Here is a 20,276-nt window from a genome sequence, read left to right on the forward strand (position 1 = left end):
AACCGCCGTGCGTAAAAGAGCTCTTCTCCTGCCACGGAGGAGGGAGGGTTAAAAAAAAAAAAAAAGTAGGGTTGTGTGTCAAACAAATCTCATTTACGAGCTGCGGCGCCGCTTTTAAAGAGGTTTTGCTTTCTGATACCTCTCCCTTCCTTCTTATTGTCTGGTTAAAGGATGCAGAACCACTGCGCAGACGTAGAGGATAGTTGATATGGCTGGTAAAAGAAGGTTTTTTTTCTTTTTCTTTTGATCCTTTCGCATCCTAAGTTTAGGGTAGCAAAGCAAACTCAATTTTGCAAACTTTGTTAGTGGGAAGCAAACAGGCTTGGTCGGGAAACTGGAAAAGTAGGCAACAGGGGTGACACACCTATTGTTGCTTCCCACACAACTCCTTCTTTATTAAAATTTCCATCTGAAGTTAGCTTTTTTTGTAAAACAAGGGCCGTACATCTGTAATTATATAAACTCTATTAAAGGTTCAAAACAGTTTAAAAGGAAAAGCTGCAGAGATGTACAAAACACAGCCCCATCCATTGCCACTTATTAACATTACCAAACCCACACCTCATCCATAATATTCTGGCTGGATTACAGCTTTTTCTTCCCAGCCTTATCTGTGTTTATCTGTGGTTTGGGAAAGAGAAGATTCTAAAAATGAGGGTGTGAAGGGGTGTGGATATTACTTGCATTTGTTTGGAGGTGGGATTTTTTTGGGGGGTGGGGTTATTGCCTTTTTTAGAATCCATACCTGAAATTTTTCTTAGTTGTGTAAAATTATGCATTTGGCCTCAAAAGAAAGGGACCAATTTTCATGTGAACTACATGGAAATTTGGAACTTGCAAAAAAAAAAAAAAAAAACCCCAACCCCCCAAATCCATTGCAATTTCACTTTAAGCTATCCTGTTCCATCCAAGAGTGTCCTTTTCTAAGATGTTGCATTCATTTAACTGTGTTTCCTATTCTTTGAAAGGTAAGGTAGCCTTCCATGCTATGCCCGCTAGATGTGTTCAATTCCTACCAGGGCATTTTGGAATTTTCCATCGTTTGATATATTTTACTAAACATTTGTAGATCTGCTAATTCTTTTATGCATGTACGACTAGCAAAATCATATATAAGAAAGATACAGAAAACTGACAGCTAATTAGTTCCTCTACACCCAGATAATTTGCAGGACATATTAAAGTCACAAAATAGCTGATCTGCTACAAGCCTTAAAATCTGAGCATCTTTTAGAGATTGTAATAAACAGACATACTGTATGTATTATATCCTTTAAAGGTAAACCTGGCATAAAATTATTGAGGGTAGATGTATACATTATCTCACAGACAGTAGAACTGCTATGTTTTCCTCTCTAAAGTACTATTCCTTTACCTGTAAATCTGAGGTATTTTGAGTTTCTGACAGCTTTTTGTTTCTGATTAAAAATATGAGGATAGGATATTTTGTGGAAACAGGTTGGTCAAATGAAATAAAGTTGCAGTTAGTGATTCCTTAGCAGTTTATTGTAGTGAATAAGCTTCTTACAGATCAATGTTTTGTTCCTATCTAAGGGGTTGGTATTTGGGTTCTCTTTACTTCATATAAGGTATTTCCTCATCCTGGGTATGATCTTTCCATTCCCTCTCCTATCTATGAGTGTGTTGTAAGCTACTGTTAAATACATATGGCTTGTGAAAAAACTCAAGGATTCTTCTGGAAATTCCTATTCACCACACACTCAGGTCTAGGGTTTATTTTGTGTGTGTGTGTATCAAACTGATTTAAATTAATGCTGAAAATATTTTTTAAAAAAGGATAGCTGTAATTAAGATGCCTTTTTTATACTTTCTTTTTTAAACCGGAGTTTTTAATATTTTCTAAAGTTTTTAAATTTAAAACTTTTAAATTTCTAAATTTTTTTGGGGTACTGTATTCCACAAATTGTATAGATATATGAGATAAGGAGGGATACAGTGGCTCAGTGGCTAAGATGCTGAGCTTGTCGATCAAAAGGTCAGCAATTCAGTGATTTGAATCCCTAGTGTTGCATAACGGGGTGAGCTCCCATTACTTGTCCTAGCTTCTGCCAACCTAGCAGTTCGAAAGCACGTAAAAAATGCAAGTAGAAAAATAGGGACCACCTTTGGTGGAAAGGTAACAGCGTTCCGTGCACCTCTGGCGTTTAGTCATGCCAGCCACATGACCACAGAGACGTCTTCAGACAGCTGTGGTTCTTCAGCTTTGAAATGGAGATGAGCACCACCCCCTAGAGTCGGGAACGACTAGAACATATGAGCAAGGGGAACCTTTACCGTTACCTTTTATGAGATAACAGAAGCATTATCGATTGTGTCTTTCAGCAAGTCAAATGCTGAAGACTGAAAAATATAGGCAGATGATTACAGATAGTATGAATGTGGCGTGCTTTTAATGTTAAAATGCAGGGTTGTCTTCATCAACTGATTTATTCCTGAGAATGTCAAATAGATAAATATGAACGTGCCTCCATAATTGTGACAACTAGTAATTCTGTGGGTGTGTTTCAAGATCTGCTTTTAAACTATGCGCAGTCATACTGGTAATTGAAGTATGTCAGTCCCAAAGGTATCCTCCATGGTAGTACAGGAAAAACAGCTGAGAGTATTTATTTTTAAGAAAATGGCACAAGCAATTAATTTTAGAACCTGTAAATTAGTTGAATGTTTAGTATGCACACTTTCCTTCTGCTCTATAACACAATTTTTTCTTGTAAAGAAATTGGGTTGAGTTGTGTTTTTTTTTTGTGGCTGAATTAGTTAAACTTTCTTGAGAACTGGCATTATATCACTGAATCTCAACATTTTCCCATAAATTTAGGAAGGGCAGAAAGCATAACTGTTTTCTTTCTTTTCATTCCCCTTCCCTTGGTCTTTTTCTTACTTTCTAACTCTTTTTGTTTGGTATACTTTTGCAGTATTGAAAAATTATAATTGAAAAGACATCCCATAAATTTAAACCATGTGCGCACATGCACACACACATTGATAACCACTATTAACCACCTTGATACTTTCTCTTTTTTAAAAAAATAATTTTTATTAAAGTTTTTTAAAAAACAAACAAACAAAAACAGATATTTACATCTTCTTTTCAACATCTTCGCATCAGTAATCTATATTTATACATTTTCTCTTTTTCTTATCTTAATCTATTTTTATACATATATTTCTAGTATATCATATATATATTCTCTTAATCTACATATTTTATTTACATTTAACATAAACAGGTAACTAGTTTCCTTTCCACAATTTATATCTTCCCATTTGTTTCCTTATTTCTCCACCTAATTTAACCATTGTTTAGTTTTCTTTTGTCCCCCTCTTTTTTCCCCCCTTTCTCCTCCAACCATTTATACCATTTCTCCCAGACTAAGTAGTATTCTGTTTCATCTTTTTCTTGTATCTCCTTTGTGAGCTTATCCATTTCCACACACTCCATAATTTTTCTAATCATCTTGTCTTCTGATGGTATGTCATTGTTTTTCCAGTTTTGGACGAAAACTATTTGTGCTGCTGTCATTATGTGAATAATTAAGTATCTTATTTCTTTTTCATATGACCCCACATTGATACTTTCTCAAATGAACTGTATGTTCAAAAATTTCATAAGCATCCTTACTACACTTAGACATGGATCACATAATTGTCATATAATTGTGTCATGCTAGAAGACAAAACTCTTCTTAAATCACATCCACAGTAATCTTTGTTTAGTGACCACAATTTGGAATGGCAATTTGGTCATTAAGTTATGTGGTCACTAAATTAAACCATAACTATGCTTATGATCTTCAGCTTTTCTTTAATTTATAGCTCTGCAAATGTCATAAATATGAGGATTGGTTGGAAAGTTACTTATTCATCATCATAACTGCAAATAGAAGCTAAACTAGGCAGTTGCTATACAAGGATTGACTACCAGTATATTGTAATTTATGATACAGTAGCACATGTGTCTGTATGTGTAGTAGATTTATAAATGCAGAAGATTTGTCCCAGTTAACTGCCTCAGTTTAATCCACATCAAATATGTACTGTAATTAAATTCAGGAAAATCTCTACACTATTCTGGGTTAGACTCTTTGAAAGAATGGGATGTAAATATAATTGAGAATTATTTAGAGAGGCTTCTTCTTCTTATGTTCATGGGAGCAGACTTATCTCTGCTGTCATACATCAGAAAAGTGTGTGAATATGTCCTAAAATTTTGATAAAACACAAAGGGAATTCTAGAAATATATGTGAATCAACTTAAATATACAGTATGAATAAGTGGGCCATGAAAGAACTATTCTATCACCCACAAATTTATACAAAATAAAATTTAATCTGAGAGACATCCCATTTTACCATTCAGTTTGTCTCTAGCAGTGCTGACTTCTTGGATTTTTAAAATAACTTTTAATTGGCCATAGTCAGACATTTAATACTTTAATAACCAGGGCCCTGCATCACAAGCTATAATCAAAATAGTATTTTCCATATATATTTTTTGGGCAGCAGCCAAAAAAGCCAATGCACTCCTAAATTGCATTAACAGAGGGATTCAATCACGATCACATGAGGTACTATTACCACTCTATAAAGCCTTAGTAAGATCACACCTAGAATACTGCCTCCAGTTTTGGTCACCACACTATAAAAAAAAAACTCTAGAAAGAGTGCAGAGAAGAGAAACCAAGATGATTAAGGGACTGGAGGCTAAAACATATGAAGAACGGTTGCAGGAACTGGGCATTGCTAGTCTAATGAAGAGATGGGCCAGGGTGACATGATAGCAGTGTTCCAATATTTGAGGGACTGTCACAGAGAGGAGGGGGTCAACCCATTTTTCAAAGCACCTGAAGGCCAGACAAGAAATAATGGATGGAAACTGATTGAGGAGAGATTCAGCCTAAAATAAATAAGAAAAGAGAAATTTTCTGATTGTGAGAACAATCAACCAATGGAATAGCTTGCCTTCAGAGGTTGTGGGTGTTTCATCATTGGAAGCTTTCAAGAAGAGGCTGGACAGCCATCTGTCAGAAATGATATAGAGTCCCCTGCTTGAGCAGGTGGTTGGACTAGATTATCTATAAGGTCTCTTCCAACTCTTGTTATTCTGTTCTGTTCTATTCTATTCTGTTTTTGCTATGAAAGATATTGGCTTATTGCCCGTACATGAAATTGCCATCTGGAAGCTTCTTATTTCCAGTACCTAATCTTTTCTCACATTTTCACCTGCTGAAGAAATCTGGTTTGCCTTAAACAAGACCATGTAAAACTATTCTTATAATTTTATAATAGACAGTTCCATTATTAATGAAACTAATTTCTTTAAATATATTGCAATGATCCAACATTTACTTCATTTATCTCTGGAATGGATTGCCCACTGAGCTCAGGACGCCCCGGACCTCCTTTCCTTCCATCGCGAGCTGAAGACGTGGCTCTTCCGTCAACTCAACTGATCCGTTGGGTGTACACTGCTATAATTTTAAACTGTTTTAATTGGGGAGTTGATTTTAATTTTTATCTTATTGTGATTTGTATTGGAAATTGTCATTTTGTAAGCCGCCTTGAGTCCCTCGGGAGAAAGGCAGCATATAAATCGCAATAATAAATAAATAATAAATTATTTATAAATAATAAATTAACAAATGTCTTTTAAAAGAACCAGTTTGGGTTTTGTTGTTCCGGGCTAGGTTATGCTATGGCAGATGAACCCTCACTCTTTTGTCAGATAGACAAAATGGCAGAGGATCACAGACAGGAGTAGGACTGGGCTCCTAGAGAGAGGTGATTTGTCTACCTGAGCCTGCAGCTGCCATGGCAAAGTATATTCACTAAATTGGCCACCATTGTATTGTCAGCAGTTGCCCAATGATATAACCTAATTGTAGTTTTAGAAACAAACAGGATTTTGTGGAAAGACATTGACGGATGCCTGTACCTGTTGGTGAGGAAATTGACATGAGAAGGAGAAAAGCAAAAGTGAAGAGTTAAAATTTCTGTTTAGGTTTGGAGTGAGATGGAATATAAGAAGGAATTCTGATGAAGAGAAGTTTAGATTTCGGGGGGGTGGGAATGTCATGAAAGGGAAGAGTGATCTTCCCGAAGGCAGCCAATCAGTAGGGCTATGGTTGGCAGGAAGTTGACTGAGTGCAACAGAGATGGCTAAATTGAATACAAATAAGAAGGGATAATAGAATGGATGAAAGATGAGAACCCCGGATATATTCTGGAGGTTGGAGATCTGAGTATATAATAGGGGAATTGAAGCAAAGAATGGAGATTGATTTAGTAGCAATGTAGAATCACTGCTCTGCAGATATTTGGATTTATTGGTTGAGAAGTTAGGCTTTAGGGCAAGTTGGGATTGCTAATATACTTCCCAGTGGCACCTCTGTATGGGCTGCTTGACTTCATGAATGGATCAGCAGTAGAATTCTCTAGGCTATGGAACTGTGATATTTTAACATTTTCACTATGAAGAAGGATCAGAGGCAACCCATGAGTTCATGCTGGTCTGGTCTCATCCTGTAATGAGCTATAAGAATAACCTTGAAGAATAGAAGGAGCAGTTGCGGACTAGACAAAGGTCTTATAAATGAAATCTGAGTCCAAAGCAAGAATATAATTTGAGAAAACATCTCAGAATCGACCTTTCCTAATTCTCTAGAACCAAAAGGTGAGGAGTGGAGAAGTTCATTCAGAGTTACAGGATTCTGTTGCTGTAACTTTATAATAAAAGTAGTACTAGTACTCAAAATTTGGTTTCCTGATCTGGACTAACTCAAAGGGCTGACACATCCATAGCCTGAATCATATTGGAGGCCTGATACCTGGTTTTTATCTTAGCACTGGTGCAATATTATTTGAGAATGGAGGGAATTATTACCTGTCTCTTATTGTGGTTGGAATACTTTGTGAGATGGAGTTCATAGGGAGGATAGATGTACCAGTGTAATAGAATTACTTTGTTTCCAGAGTGCAGTGAGGGTTATGATGAGCAATTCTGCTGAATGTTTAGTCACCTGTAGAAATAAAGAGGTGAGAGTGGCCCTTGATGGGATTTCACCTAAATGGCCTCTACTGGTTTAGCAATTGAGAGATACTCCTTGGTTTACTTAAGAGCTCTAGGAGGTGAAGTGAATCAGGAGATATCTAGAGCACTGTTGGTGTAAGACAAAGAATGAATCAGAGAGAAGATAAGTACTGGTAAGTGTTCAGGTATAAATGGTAATCAGAGCACCAGAATGTCAACACTTCTTCATTTTTATGGCACTTAAATAAATAATAAATAAATAAATAAATAATTTTATTTCTATACCACCCTTCTCCCGAAGGACTCAGGGTGGTGTACAGCCTATTAAAAACACAAAGACAAACATCAGTTAAAAATAATTAAAATTATTTTGGATGGCAAAATGCCATCCAAAACAGCAGCTTAAACTGTGAATTCTGAGGATGCAGACAAGGATCTGTATCTCACCAGCTTTCCATCTGTAGTCTGGATTGTTTTTGTTTTTTGTTTTAATTATTTTAGATGGTTCATCCTTCCCTTCCTTATTGAAGAGAGTCTCCAGTCATGTGACTAGGATATGGGTTTGGACTATGGTAAATGTATCTATGAATAAAAGGGTGATGCCACCTGTCTTGAAGAAGATGGTAGCCATCGCTTGACCTCAAAATTCTGGATATTGACCAGGCTTCCCTTTCTTGGAGGAGACCAGGAGAAAGAAATATATTTATCAATAATCATGATAGTGAGATAGCTTCATAAATGTCTTAGATCAAGTGTCACAAAAATAAAGTAGAAATATTTTTAATTTATTTTTCAAGGTTGGGGCATAATCTATTTTATAGATCTATCAGTAGTAGGGATGTGTGCACAGAAAAGCTTTATTATTTTCAAAATATGGAATCTGGCATTTTATGAAGAATTCTGGATTTCTTTGAGTCTAGGTCTCAAACATTTTCATAAAGAGGGAAATAAATTTATACTCTTGATGTTAAAGAGTAGGTTCAAGAGATGTATTTATCAATTTTTAAAATGTCTATATGATATAGGAGAAGTGGCAGAATCAGGGGGCAGAGTTAAAAGAGGGATCAGCCTGGAATCCCTACATCTCCACAAACAGTCTAACTCTCCTTGAATTCCATTGACCCTTATTTAGCTCCAAGTAGATGCTAACCGTTAATTGAGAAGATTCCTGATCTCAATTAACAAGGCTGTTTAGCAATAAATCAGTTTAATTGGACCTGTTTTTTTGTGCCTGACAAACATACATTATCCATATTTAATAATTAATACACTGATTTCAACTAACTTTATATTATTAGCCATTTTTCTCATTGATAAAAGATAAAAAATAAAAAGCATTTCTTCTCATCTTCTGGGAACTAAAATCTGAGATACAGAAACCTCATATCAGGTTTTTAAATCAGGGATGGGCTCTAAGAACATATTTATACCTGAGAGAATTTTTAGCCTCTTTTATTATAGTATATCAAAGCATTCCTTGCCTGGGAGTTGGGGAACAGTTTATGAAGACATATCTTAGTCAATCTCAGGTGTGGTTGGGAGCTGTCATAGTGAAGGAAGTCTGTTTTTTTAAGAGGACCATACATAGAAAAAATGTCAGTGTCATATTATTGCCCTTGGGGTATTTTTAATAGTTTCCTACATTCCAAACTGAGGATGATGGGAATTATAGTAAACAACATCTGGAAATATGTGAGTAACATCTACACAAGACTTTTGGATTTTCTTACCCAAATTCTTGTACAATGAGTTTTAAAGTATGCTAAAAAAAAAGAATAGCAATTCAAAGAAATCATAATGCACGTTTGGTTACTTTCATAAACATGTTTATAGTCAGAGGATCTTGCCAGGTCTTGTTACCTTAGTAAATTTGCTGATGTGGTAAGACAAGTGATGCAATGCTAAATACTAAGTTTGTTAAAGTACTGCCAATATAAAAATGATATTAATCATTTTTAATCATTCAATCATGGTAAATTAGTAGTACTAAAATCTCAGGAATGCAATTAATATATTTCACGAGGTATGGCAACACTGAAAAGGTTTAACACTTCATATTTCTACTTCTAACCAAAGTATTCAGTTACTTTTCAAAGTGCTACAAGAGACGACATGGAGAGTACTTGAGAAGCAGGCCTGGAGGAAGCTGTCATTCTTCTGAAGAAACTAGAATGCCTTGTTGGGAAGACGTATTTCTCTCCCAACACAAAGTTCTCATATGCTGTTTATGTGGAAAAATTGATTCTGAGTCAAAGAGTTACTCAGCCACTGATTGAGATAATACAGAGACTATGAATACGCAGCAAATATTTATATAAAATATTTATATAAAAATTAGTGCTTGATTTATGACAATTGAGCCAAAAATTTCTATTGCTAAGCAAGACATTTGTTAAGTGAGTTTTCCCCCACTTTACGACCTTTCTTGTCACGGTTATTTAGTGAATCACTGCAGTTGTTAAGTCAGTAACATGGTTAAGTGGATCTGGTTTCCCTATTGACTTTCTTTGTCAGAAGGTTGCAAACAGTGATCACCTGACCCGGGGACCAGAGGTGGTATTCAGCCTGTTCGCACCGGTTCATGCAAACAGTTGGTGGAAATTTGGCCAAGGTCACCAAATCGGTAGCGATGGCCAGCTGGCCACACCCCTGAACTGGTCCCCCAGTTGCCACTCACTGAGCCTGCCTGCCATGTTCATCGCTGCCATGTTCTTCGCGCACGTGCATCCCAATGCCTTGCAAGTCCAATGGGATATGCATGCACAAAGAACATGGCAGCGACGGCAGCAGCTTTTTCCATGACCTCCGGTACTTTTCGGAGGCCTCTTTGCCAGCCACTTTCCAGCAATGGCGGCTGGCTGGGGGCCACCGAAAACTCCAGTCAGCTTGCCTTCCGGACTCTGGACCAGCCACTGCGGAAGGTAAGCAGCCCAAACAAAGAGGCGGTGGTGGGGGAGGAAGTGAGACTAGGACTGGGGCTGCTAAAAGAGGGGAAACGGGGGCGACTGGCGAAGGGAAGGTGGGAGTAGATAGGTGGAAATTCCAAAAATTTTCCTACCTTTTCCTGTGGGCATGGCTAGGTGGGGGGGGTCATGTGATTGAGTGGGCATGGGCGTGAGTGATGTCAAGTTAGCCATGCCCACTCAGTCACATGCCCCCACCTAGCCATGCCCACCGAACTGGTAGCAAAAATTTTTGAAACCCACCACTGTAACTGTACAGGACACTGTAACTGTCATAAGTACATGCCAACTGCCAAATGTCTGAATTTTGATAATGTGACCATGAGGATGTGGCAATGATTGTAAGTGTAAAAAAAGGTCATAAGTCACTTTTTTTAGTGCCTGTATAAAACGGTCATTAAACAAATGATTGTAAGTTGAAGACTACCTGTAAGTAGTCTTACAGGTCTACCTGTAATAGACATAGACATAATTGAGCCCCATTTATAAATATTTTACATTAGTCAGAAATACTGACATGGTATAGTTATAACCACAACATGACCACAACCACAACCACAACATGACTCTAGTTCAATGTTTTTCAAACTTGGCAACTTTATGAAGTGTGGATATGGACAGATGCTGGCAGGGGAATTCTGGGAGTTGAAGTTTACATACCTTAATGTTGCCAAACGGGGAAAAAATGATCTAGATAGATCTTGAAAAGCAAATACATTCATGGATTGACAGTAAAACTTTGACAGTCTTGGGATGCAACAGACAAAATTTGAGTGTGGACATTCTTCGAAATAACTTGAAATCTACCCTTATTTTTCCATAAAATAAGGTTTTATGTTTCTGGGAAGTTGCTGGAGAGGTTAGGGTGGGTGGGTTGGCTGATGGGAAGACTGGTGGTAGCACTGAGAAGATTGCTGGGAAGGTACTGAGGGAAATTGCCATGAATTACTTTTTAATATGCTTTTGGTCTGGATGATTGAGTCTACATTTACATCTTGCATTTCATTTTGGGGAGAATCCCCTGCAAGAGTTAGTTCATTCCAACAGCTCTCTGGCTCTATGCCTATCCAAAAAATTTTCATTTGACTGCACATATTACTTGGATGAGTAACGAAATGTCTCAGTTTAATAAACTTTGGTCCAGTTGCTACAATTAGCCTTTTGAGAGGGAAATGGGATATGGTATGATCTGACACTAGCAACAGTCATGGTGAACAGTTTGAGGAGTCTGTGAAGAAGTAAAGGGGCAGTTTGTGTTTTCTACAGTTCTTAGGCTTGTAGTGGATTGGGACTGTTGCTGCAGGTAGGTACAAGACAATGTTGTTCCAGGAGGATTATAGCAAGATGGCTGCTACAGTGCAAATTCCCCAAGCTTGAAAAAAACCAAGTGGCCTGTTGCAGTTTTTACACATTAGGAAAATGACAGACTTTTTATACACGGGCAAAGATATCTTTTGGATTTAACTGACATTTGGGTTTAATGGACACTCTTTCCCCAGATGGCCATTAGATAGAGGTTTTGCTGTATTTGAGTTAAAGCACGGGTGTCAAACTTGCCGCATCATGTTGCCGTCATGTGATGTTTCATGACATTTTTCTCAGTTGCGGAACTGGGGTGGGCTTGGTCTGTGTATGATGCATTCAGCCCACAGGGCACTAGGTTGACACCCCTGAGTTAAAGTAGTTGATAATTCTGTTGTAAAATCTTATCTCTTTGAGGGATATTGCATAACCCCATAGAGGAGGACAAAAAAAGCATTAACTAACTAGTGGTATAATATCTTATAGAGCTATGTAATCTAAATTGAAATTGTATATAAAAAATAACATCTCTATCAGGATTTTGGTGCCATGCTTTTTATTTAGATGGAAGAGAAGAACTACATTGTACTAAGTAAGCAGCTATACGACAGTATTTTACAGCACAGCATTTGAAAAAGAGAATAGAATAGCAATGCTCCAAAAAGTGGACAAGGAAGCATACAATCACTGTACAGTTCTCAACGGACGGTGCCCATTAAATTATAAATAAGCAGAAATTGGCTTTAAACAGCCAAAGAATTAAAAACATACACCAACAGTCATTTCCCCTACCCCATATAATTTCAGTAGCCATCATGACTGTCAGACTTTAAATACCTGACCCACAAATTAGGATGTTTGGCAAATTCTGTCATATAAACAATAAAAGCAATACCTTTCTTATAAAGAACCAGCACACGTGTATTATCACTGGTAAAACACGGGGCTTCTTCACAAAAACTTTTCTTTTCCCGAACAGGATATCAAATTAAGAGAAATGGTTAGTAGAAAATTTCCAACCTTAAAAATTAAAAAAACAGCAGCCTCAACCCTGTCATTACTTTCCTATTGTATAGTAAAATTTTAATACCAGGGGTCTTGACTTTTATTTGTAATATTCAGATTCTACTTTTAGACATTGCACAGAATGTTCTTCTGAAATGTAGGCAAAATTCATAATACATTCAATAATTTAAAATAACATCCTCTGCTGCTACATTTTAAAAATCATCCTGTTTAGCTAGGTGTGCAAGATTCAGTGTAGTGTATATTTTTAAAGAATGTTTCTTTTTTTTAGCAAGAATACTTTAGTTTCAAAGCTCTTACACACAATTTCTTCTTTCACCAACGTCAATTATGTCCAAACTTCTCTCTCCTAACCATAGATATACTTGAACTATCTTTAAATTAGGTGTAGATTTATTTGAGTTCGCAATAAAATTTCCCTCTGCCATTAGTTGGAGGATAAGCATAGAGGGTAGAATGCATAGAACAATATCCTATTTTATACATACATATATATGTGTGTTTGTGTGTACTTTCTTTCTCTCTATATATATATACAATATGTTTACATTTGGATAAAAGATGAGTTAGATATCCCTATCCTCACATGCAAGCAGCAGGAATCAACTAACCACAAATATATTTCATTTTTTATAGTTTTAACAAATATACACAAATATAACATAAATTACAGTAAAATATTGGCTGCATCTTTGAAAAAATTCGATACACAGCCCAGAAACATTGATGCTTAGTGCTGTTTAATAATTTAAAAAAAGTGTTCTCTAAATTTAGGATTTTTCATTCCTGTACATCATCTATACAAAGAACAGAAGCAAACTGTAGTGAAATACTAGTCTGAATCAAGCTTTTCAATGGGAGAAGTATACAGAACGTTTACATTTTCCTTTGCAGGACATATTATAAAATTCAAGCATAAGACAGATAGTTCAATACTGTCTAAGTTTCAACACTTTTTACAATACTGAAACAGAACCAGAGCAGTAATTCAAGTCTTTTCCTGAGAATGTGGTTCCACTTAGCTCCCCTCCCACCCCACAACTAAATTGTCTGGTGTTTGAATGTGAAAAAAGCAATAGGAAAAATAAGGGTAGATTTCAAGTTCAAATGTTGCCACCTGTCAGTTAATCAAAGTTCCAAACAGGAATTACTTTTCTAAAGTAATCAGATGCAACACAGCCCTTCATAAATACTGAAAAGATGTTCTAGTGATATATTTATATTACATTGTAGGTTGCCCTAGTTCTTTTCAGTTAGATTTAGGTTGTCATAAATCTAACCAATGCAGTAAATTACTCAAATAAAATCAACTATATATTGTGGGAAGAAATTTAACTTTGGTCCATATAATGGGCAACATCTTGATCATAAACCAGATACACCTTTTTCTTTCTACTTCCTCCAAAAAATGAAATGTATTATTTTAACACATTTAATACTGGATTTTAAATGTCAGCAATAGTTCCCGACTTATGGATCCAATTTACGTATCTATGTTGGCTTGTATACAATTAGTATTGTTTTATTTATGTGGAGTTTGTTTCCTTATAGCTGGGAGAATCTGTGCAAAATTACAGGATGTAATTTAAGCAGAAGCTTGGGCAGAACTGAAGAATGGAGGCCTGTTTAGAAGAAAATAAGAATGGAAAAAAAGTCTACCAGTGCATACGTTTTCATTTCATGCTACCCTGGATCAGTGCCATGATGGATTGTTAAGTATAAGGATGTCTTCACAACATTAATAGACACCACATTTCCCTATTAGAGTTTAAGACATGCTAGCAACAATCCTGCATATGTCTTACAAGATGTGCTTCAAAAAAAATAAAATAAATAGAGTTAAAAAGTTTTGCTAAGCTTAATTTTATTGTGAATCAGGCTTGTACCCTTTGTTATTTGCAGGTTATTAATAAAATAATAATAATAACATCTGCCTATTCCCAGGTCCTTGGGAAGGACTTGATAGGTGGATAAAAATGCCAAATCCAGTCTAAACATCTGGCTGATGGTGTGACCAACCATAATAATAATAATGGTGTGACATGTAAGACACAATAGTCCAGTAAAGTTATAAAGAACAGAAGCAAATCCCAAAACAAGCATTAACAGTATAAGGCAGTAAATGTAAAACTTTTAAAACTTCAGTCTCATAAGTGTGCAAACATTCAGAGAGCTGCAGAACTGAGGAAAGAAACACCACATATGATGAGTAAACAACTAAAATCCCCAGGTGTGAATCCATTGTTCATGATGCACAACACCCAAGTGTCAGTTTTCTGCAAGACTTCAACACTGTGTTTACATTCCAGTTGGCAACGACAACAGAGCTTGTTCTTCAAAGAAGCCTTGTTACCAAATCGGAGTCTATTTAGTAATAGACAGCAAATATGAAGTGCAAGTTTGCCCCAATTGCCTAAAGCAAAAAATAACTTCCCACAGGTAGCTATGTCTTTGAAGATGAGAGCTTTTTGGGAGTTACTGGTCTCTTACTCTGCCATAAATGGCTATGAATAGTAATTGCATCAACACTTGCGGAGAGTGTTTTCGCAGGTATGTGGCTGAACTGCTTCCTGTCAGAGTTATACTTAAACAGCCCCTCGATCATTCTCTTAGTGATTAATCTGGGGCCTATCCCAGTCAGTTTATTGATCTCTTCAGTTTCGGGGCAGTATGTATATAAAGATCGGAACTGGCAGCCGGAGTCCCGGAAGAGGATAAGGAAGTTGTTGGCATTTGATTTCTCCATTTCCTTTAGGGAATAAATGAGAAAAGAAAGTTCTTACTGTGGCAAAGATAAAAATGCACTCGAATGCTTTTAAGTACAAGGGATTTTTCCTGAACTTTAGAAAAGGATTACAGGTTCAAGATGTGAATTAAAACAGTCACTGTTATTAAATGAGGTTTGAGATATCAGATGCACAAAAGAGCTAACAACAAATAGTTTGGGGTCTCTTAAATTACTTGTAATAATTGATAGAATGAACTAATGTGTTAAGTTGTGAATGTTTGCCATCATTTATAAAGTAAACAAGCAATAGACATGCTTGTGTGAATAAACATGTAAAAACAGTACTCTATTAAAGGGTTTAATTAGATAACACCATTAGTATTTCATATCTAGGTGATTAAGGGGTAGTCACTCTCTATCAGCCCACCTCACAGGATTGTTGTTCTGAGGAAAATAGGATATTTAAAAATATTAAGACCATTATTTTTCTTATGGCAGCCTATCTATTAAATATGCTTGAAATAATAGCTTGAATTGTCTAGTTACTCCTCTAATGCCACATATTACAGTCCCAGCTTTAGATTTGAACTTTTCTCCTTTTATTTCTTTGTAGATTAGTCTTACCTCTAGTATTTTATTTTTCTGTCCTTCATTTACTTTTCCAGCCAGACAACAATGGGCAAGTGCATTTTGGATGATATGCTTGTTGGATTTTGCACTGGGTTCTTTGTAGAGCTTTGGTCCTAATTTTTTAAAAAAGGAGAGAGAGGAAGAAGACATCAAAAAAGATCAATATGATTTAGAAAAACAAGCCTTAAATACCATGATCATTCATTCAAATTCCATAGTCACCTATTTTAGCCAAATGACTCTGGGCGGCTTACAATTCTAAAACTATAAAAGAGTTAAGACAACTAAAAACAATAAAAACACCCCCAAAATAAATACATAGAGCATCCAAGATAGTTAACAAACTAACAGTAAAGCAAGAAACAGGGTTTTTAGTACATTCAAAACTCCAGGCACTGATGAAAGCCATCATACCACCAAAATGAGTGGTATGATCTGGGGCCTCTGAAAATTGTAAAAAAAAGAAGAAAGGGTGGGGGGGCTGGTGGGACTCACATGTGGATTAAGGATTATGATTTTCTTACCTGTATCATCCATAAAAATGTATGATTCCTGGATAAAAGTGGAGAAATATGATTCCAATGGAAGTAATCGCTAGCCATATTGCAATATGTCTAGCACAATTTGCAGTTAAGTGGAAAATTGGTGAAGATGAAGTGGGGGGGGGATTACCATTCTTCACGGTTGAAAACCAAATATGTGCTCATCTGATGAAATGGATTAATTCAACATTTTCTCCTTGGGATAATTTGGTTTTCCAAGGATTTTCCTTCACACTACAGTTGTAACACCAACCTGTGTATTCTGTAGCAGAAGCTACTGAAGAAGTAGTTGATGCATTTTCCCAGTCTTTTTCCCCATTACGACTACCACAACAACTTGGAGATAAGAAACCTTCCACGGACTCAGATCTAAAGTAAGACCATAAACAGAAAACGTATTGTGCTTAAAATAATGTTTGATTTTTAATACTAAAGCCAAAAACATATGTGGAAATTGCTAAAGGTAATTATGACAAAATAACAGAATAGCAGAGTTGGAAGGGACCTTGGAGACCTTCCAGTCCAACCCCCTGCTCAGGCAGGAAGACCTATTCCAGTGATGGGTAACCTTTTTGCCATTATGTGCCAAAAGCGGGGGGAGTATGGTGGGCGAGGGGTCGTACACGCACATGCCCACACCCATAATTCAATGTGCCTCGCTCCCCTGCACATTCGTACGTGACCCCCTGTGCTCCCCCCACTTTTGGCATGCGATGGCACAGTGGGCCCGGTACGCCGTTTTTCGCCCTCCCCAGGCTCCTAGAAAGCCTCTGGAGCCCGGGGAAAGTGAAAAACAGATCTTCCCCATCTCCCCAGAGGCCCTCTGGAGGCCGGAAACAGCTTGTTTCCTGACTTCCGGTGGGCCCGGAAGGCTTGAAAGTCAGCTGGCTGGCGCATGCATGTGCGCTGGAGCTGAGCTAGGGCAACACTCATGTGCCCACAGATATGGCTCCGTGTGCCATAGGTTCGCCATCACGGGCCTATACCATTTCAGACAAATGGTACTCCAATCTCCTCTTAAAAACTTCCAGTGTTGGAGCACCTACAACTTCTGGAGGCAAGTTGTTCCACTGATTGTTCTAACTGTCAGGAAATTTCTCCTTAGTTCTAGTTTGGTTCCTCCTTGATTAGTTTCTATCCATTGCTTCTTGTCCTGCATTCTGGTGCTTTAGAAAATAGGTTGACCCCCTTTTCTTTGTGGTAGCCCCTTCAATATTGGAATACTGCTATCATGTAAATAAATATATAAATTTGAGAGATATCTCTTATATAGCAGAAAAGGCTCTTCTCCTTGAACCTGCCTGCCGGAATTCCTTAGCAAACAGGGTCCATATTCAAGACTTCTACTGGCAGCTGACCTCTTCTACTGATTAGTACCAATGGGGTGAGATGGGTCCTCAGATACCCTGGACCATGTTGTATAGAGCTTTAAAAGTAATAACCAACATCTTGAATTGGACCCAGAAGCAAACTGGTAACCAATGCAGCTCACGCATCAGCAGCATTATACATTCCACTTTGGGGGGGGGGGGAGCCGAACCAGTGCAATATTAGTAACAAGAACTTGACTGCCTGAATGAGCTTTCCCATTCCCTCCCCTTATCTTTGTGAGAACAGGGAGGGTCTTTTCTGAAACATTTACTCAGGTTACATTTCTGTCCTGGACTCAGGCCCCTTTTATCTGGCTGTTGCCTTGCTAGTAGCTCTTCCTTCTGTTTCTCAAGGCCATTCCCTCTTCCCTCTACATGGTGCCACTGTGAAGCAATGTGATCATAGGAACAGATCCATTATTTGTACCAGTAGAACCAGAGTCACTGATTTCTTGATTATATACTATGAATAGCATTGTGCTAGGCTTTTAAGATTATTTCTATAAGAAACAGAATTGTAAATTGAAATTTTACCTTGGTGTCCTCTTGCCTGATTGCATACTCTCATTGTCTGCTGTGTTTAATGATGCAAGAGAAAGGCTCGATACTGAGAAAAAGAAATAAAAAACATTGACACAGTGGGTTATAAACTTGTATAAAAACAAGGGAGTTTAAAATACAGGTAATCCCCGGGTTACAAGCGTTTGAAGTTATGCGATAAGCGACCCCTTGTGTTTACGAACAAGTCCCAAAACTACGAATCTTGCAGCACCATGGCAGTTGTTCGCCCTTATGAACAACTGCAGAGGCTCTGCAACATTCGTTCTGAACATTGCCGGCCAAAATGGAACTTCCGAGGGGCAGTTCCACCCCTCCAATGCTCCCTTGGGGCCTCCAGAGGCCTTGCCCAGCCCTTGTAGGCAGAAATGGAGCTTCTGAGGGGCAGATCCCTCAGAAGCTCCATTTCAGCCTGTAACATGCCAGACGAGACCTCTGAAGGCCTAAACGGAGCTGCAGAGGGGCGCATGAGGCTGAGAGGCTGGAGCGAAGGCTGCTTGCTAGATCTTCATATGGTAAGTGACCTGGCATGGCCGGTTGGGTGGGGAAAGCAATTGTGGGGAGCATGAGGTATTTCAGTGATTTTAGGCAGGCGGCCTCTTCCATCACTAGACCACCCCCTGGCCTTCTCCACCCTGAAATACCTCCTGTGCACTTAATGAGCCTTGCATTCAATTAGTGAATATGTGGGCAAAAGGAAGGAGTGATCCCGTTCAAGCTACGAGATTCACTCCCACGAATCCCCGGGTTACGAATGGAATGGGCAGGCTCCATTACATTTGTAATTCAAGGACTACCTGTAATCAAGATATATCCTGCAAACTATCCATAAGGGAAGCTGTCTTGGTATTTAATAATTACATAATTATTACTTTCTCTGCCGCCATCAGGAGAACACTGAAGAACAATGGCGTGTGTGGCAGGCTTGTAGGAGAAAGCCACTACTCTCCAAAGAGAAAATTGTTGCCTATCTACCATTCACGAAAGACCACAAGAAAAAGCCAGAAGGCTATTTATTGAATAATGTTCTTTGCATGGATGAAACCAAAAGAGATTTTTTTGGCTTTAATGAATTGTTGCTTGGGGATGGGGTTACTGAAAGCAAAGGTTTGCATACTTTTATCACTCACAAATAAATAACATTGGATCATTTTCATCAACAAATAAGTGAACACATAAAAGAAAAAAGTAGAACGGGTTTACGAAAGAAAGAAAAAAGTAGAACAGGTTTAAGAGGGTTTATATTTCCTGGAGTAATAGATCCTAGAAAATTATATCCTTTAACCCAAGGGAAAGAGCCGTGGTGGCACAGTGGTTAGAATGCAGTATTGCAGGCTAGTTCTGCTGCCTGCTGGCTGCCTGCAATTTGGCAGTTTGAATCTCACCAGGGTCAAAGTGGACTCAGCCTTCCATTCTTCTGAGGTAGGTAAAATGAGGACCCAGATTGTTGGGGGCAATATGCTGACTCTGTAAACCGCTTAGAGAGGGCTGTAAAAACACTGTGAAACAGTATATGAGTCAAAGTGCTCTTGCTCTTGCTCTTGCTTAGTGCTAGGGGCACAAATACAGTATGTCTTCTTCTGGATGAAATTATTACCTGGAGGACCTTTGATTGGCGTTTTAGGTGACTCAATGTGATCCCTATGAATGGATTTTGGACGTGCCTTCTTTTGTTTGGAAAAATGAGGCCGATGTTTTAAGACAATGTCCATGTCTTCCATTAGTTTCAGTTGCTTTCGCCTCATATATTCCTGTTTAATATAATCTCGTCGTGCTCTTTCATCTTCCTTCTTCTGACGTTCTTCCTCAGACTTCCTCCTTGAAATTTCAATATCATGGTTATTAAATCCTATTTCATAAGAACACTGCTGATGATCACAAATGATGCATAAAATACCAGGCCACATTTAATTTTCAAGTGCTGGTATAAATTTAGCTTATATTATGTGCTTAATTTAAGGTCTGTGTGAACATTCACACTCATACACTGGCCCAGCAGCATTGCATTTAAATACATACTAGACAACTCATGACCTATTGAGATCTCCTCCCAAGACATATTTTCCTTACCAGATTCCTCAATGCCTTCAACAGTGACAGAACTTC

At 37.7% G+C, this 20,276-nt stretch overlaps 1 protein-coding gene across 4 annotated transcripts in view; it reads right to left on the minus strand.

Annotated features, from left to right (window-relative positions):
* Nucleotides 1-11,855: 11,855 nt before the first annotated feature.
* Nucleotides 11,856-20,276, minus strand: part of CAMSAP2 (calmodulin regulated spectrin associated protein family member 2) — a 106,875-nt gene continuing 98,454 nt past the window's right edge. For all 4 annotated transcript variants that reach the window (XM_087890033.1, XM_034437423.3, XM_034437422.3 and 1 more), the window contains 5 exons: nt 19,768-19,988; nt 18,147-18,219; nt 16,496-16,611; nt 15,695-15,813; nt 11,856-15,091 (listed from right to left, as the gene is read on the minus strand). In XM_087890033.1, the coding sequence (XP_087746159.1) occupies nt 14,786-15,091; nt 15,695-15,813; nt 16,496-16,611; nt 18,147-18,219; nt 19,768-19,988 (835 nt within the window). In that variant the 3' untranslated portion in view covers nt 11,856-14,785. The remainder of the gene's footprint in view (nt 15,092-15,694; nt 15,814-16,495; nt 16,612-18,146; nt 18,220-19,767; nt 19,989-20,276) is intronic.

The sequence above is a fragment of the Pantherophis guttatus genome, chromosome 3 (genome assembly GCF_059756535.1).
Source record: "Pantherophis guttatus breed Tessera chromosome 3, ASM5975653v1, whole genome shotgun sequence".
Lineage (NCBI taxonomy): Eukaryota > Metazoa > Chordata > Lepidosauria > Squamata > Colubridae > Pantherophis > Pantherophis guttatus.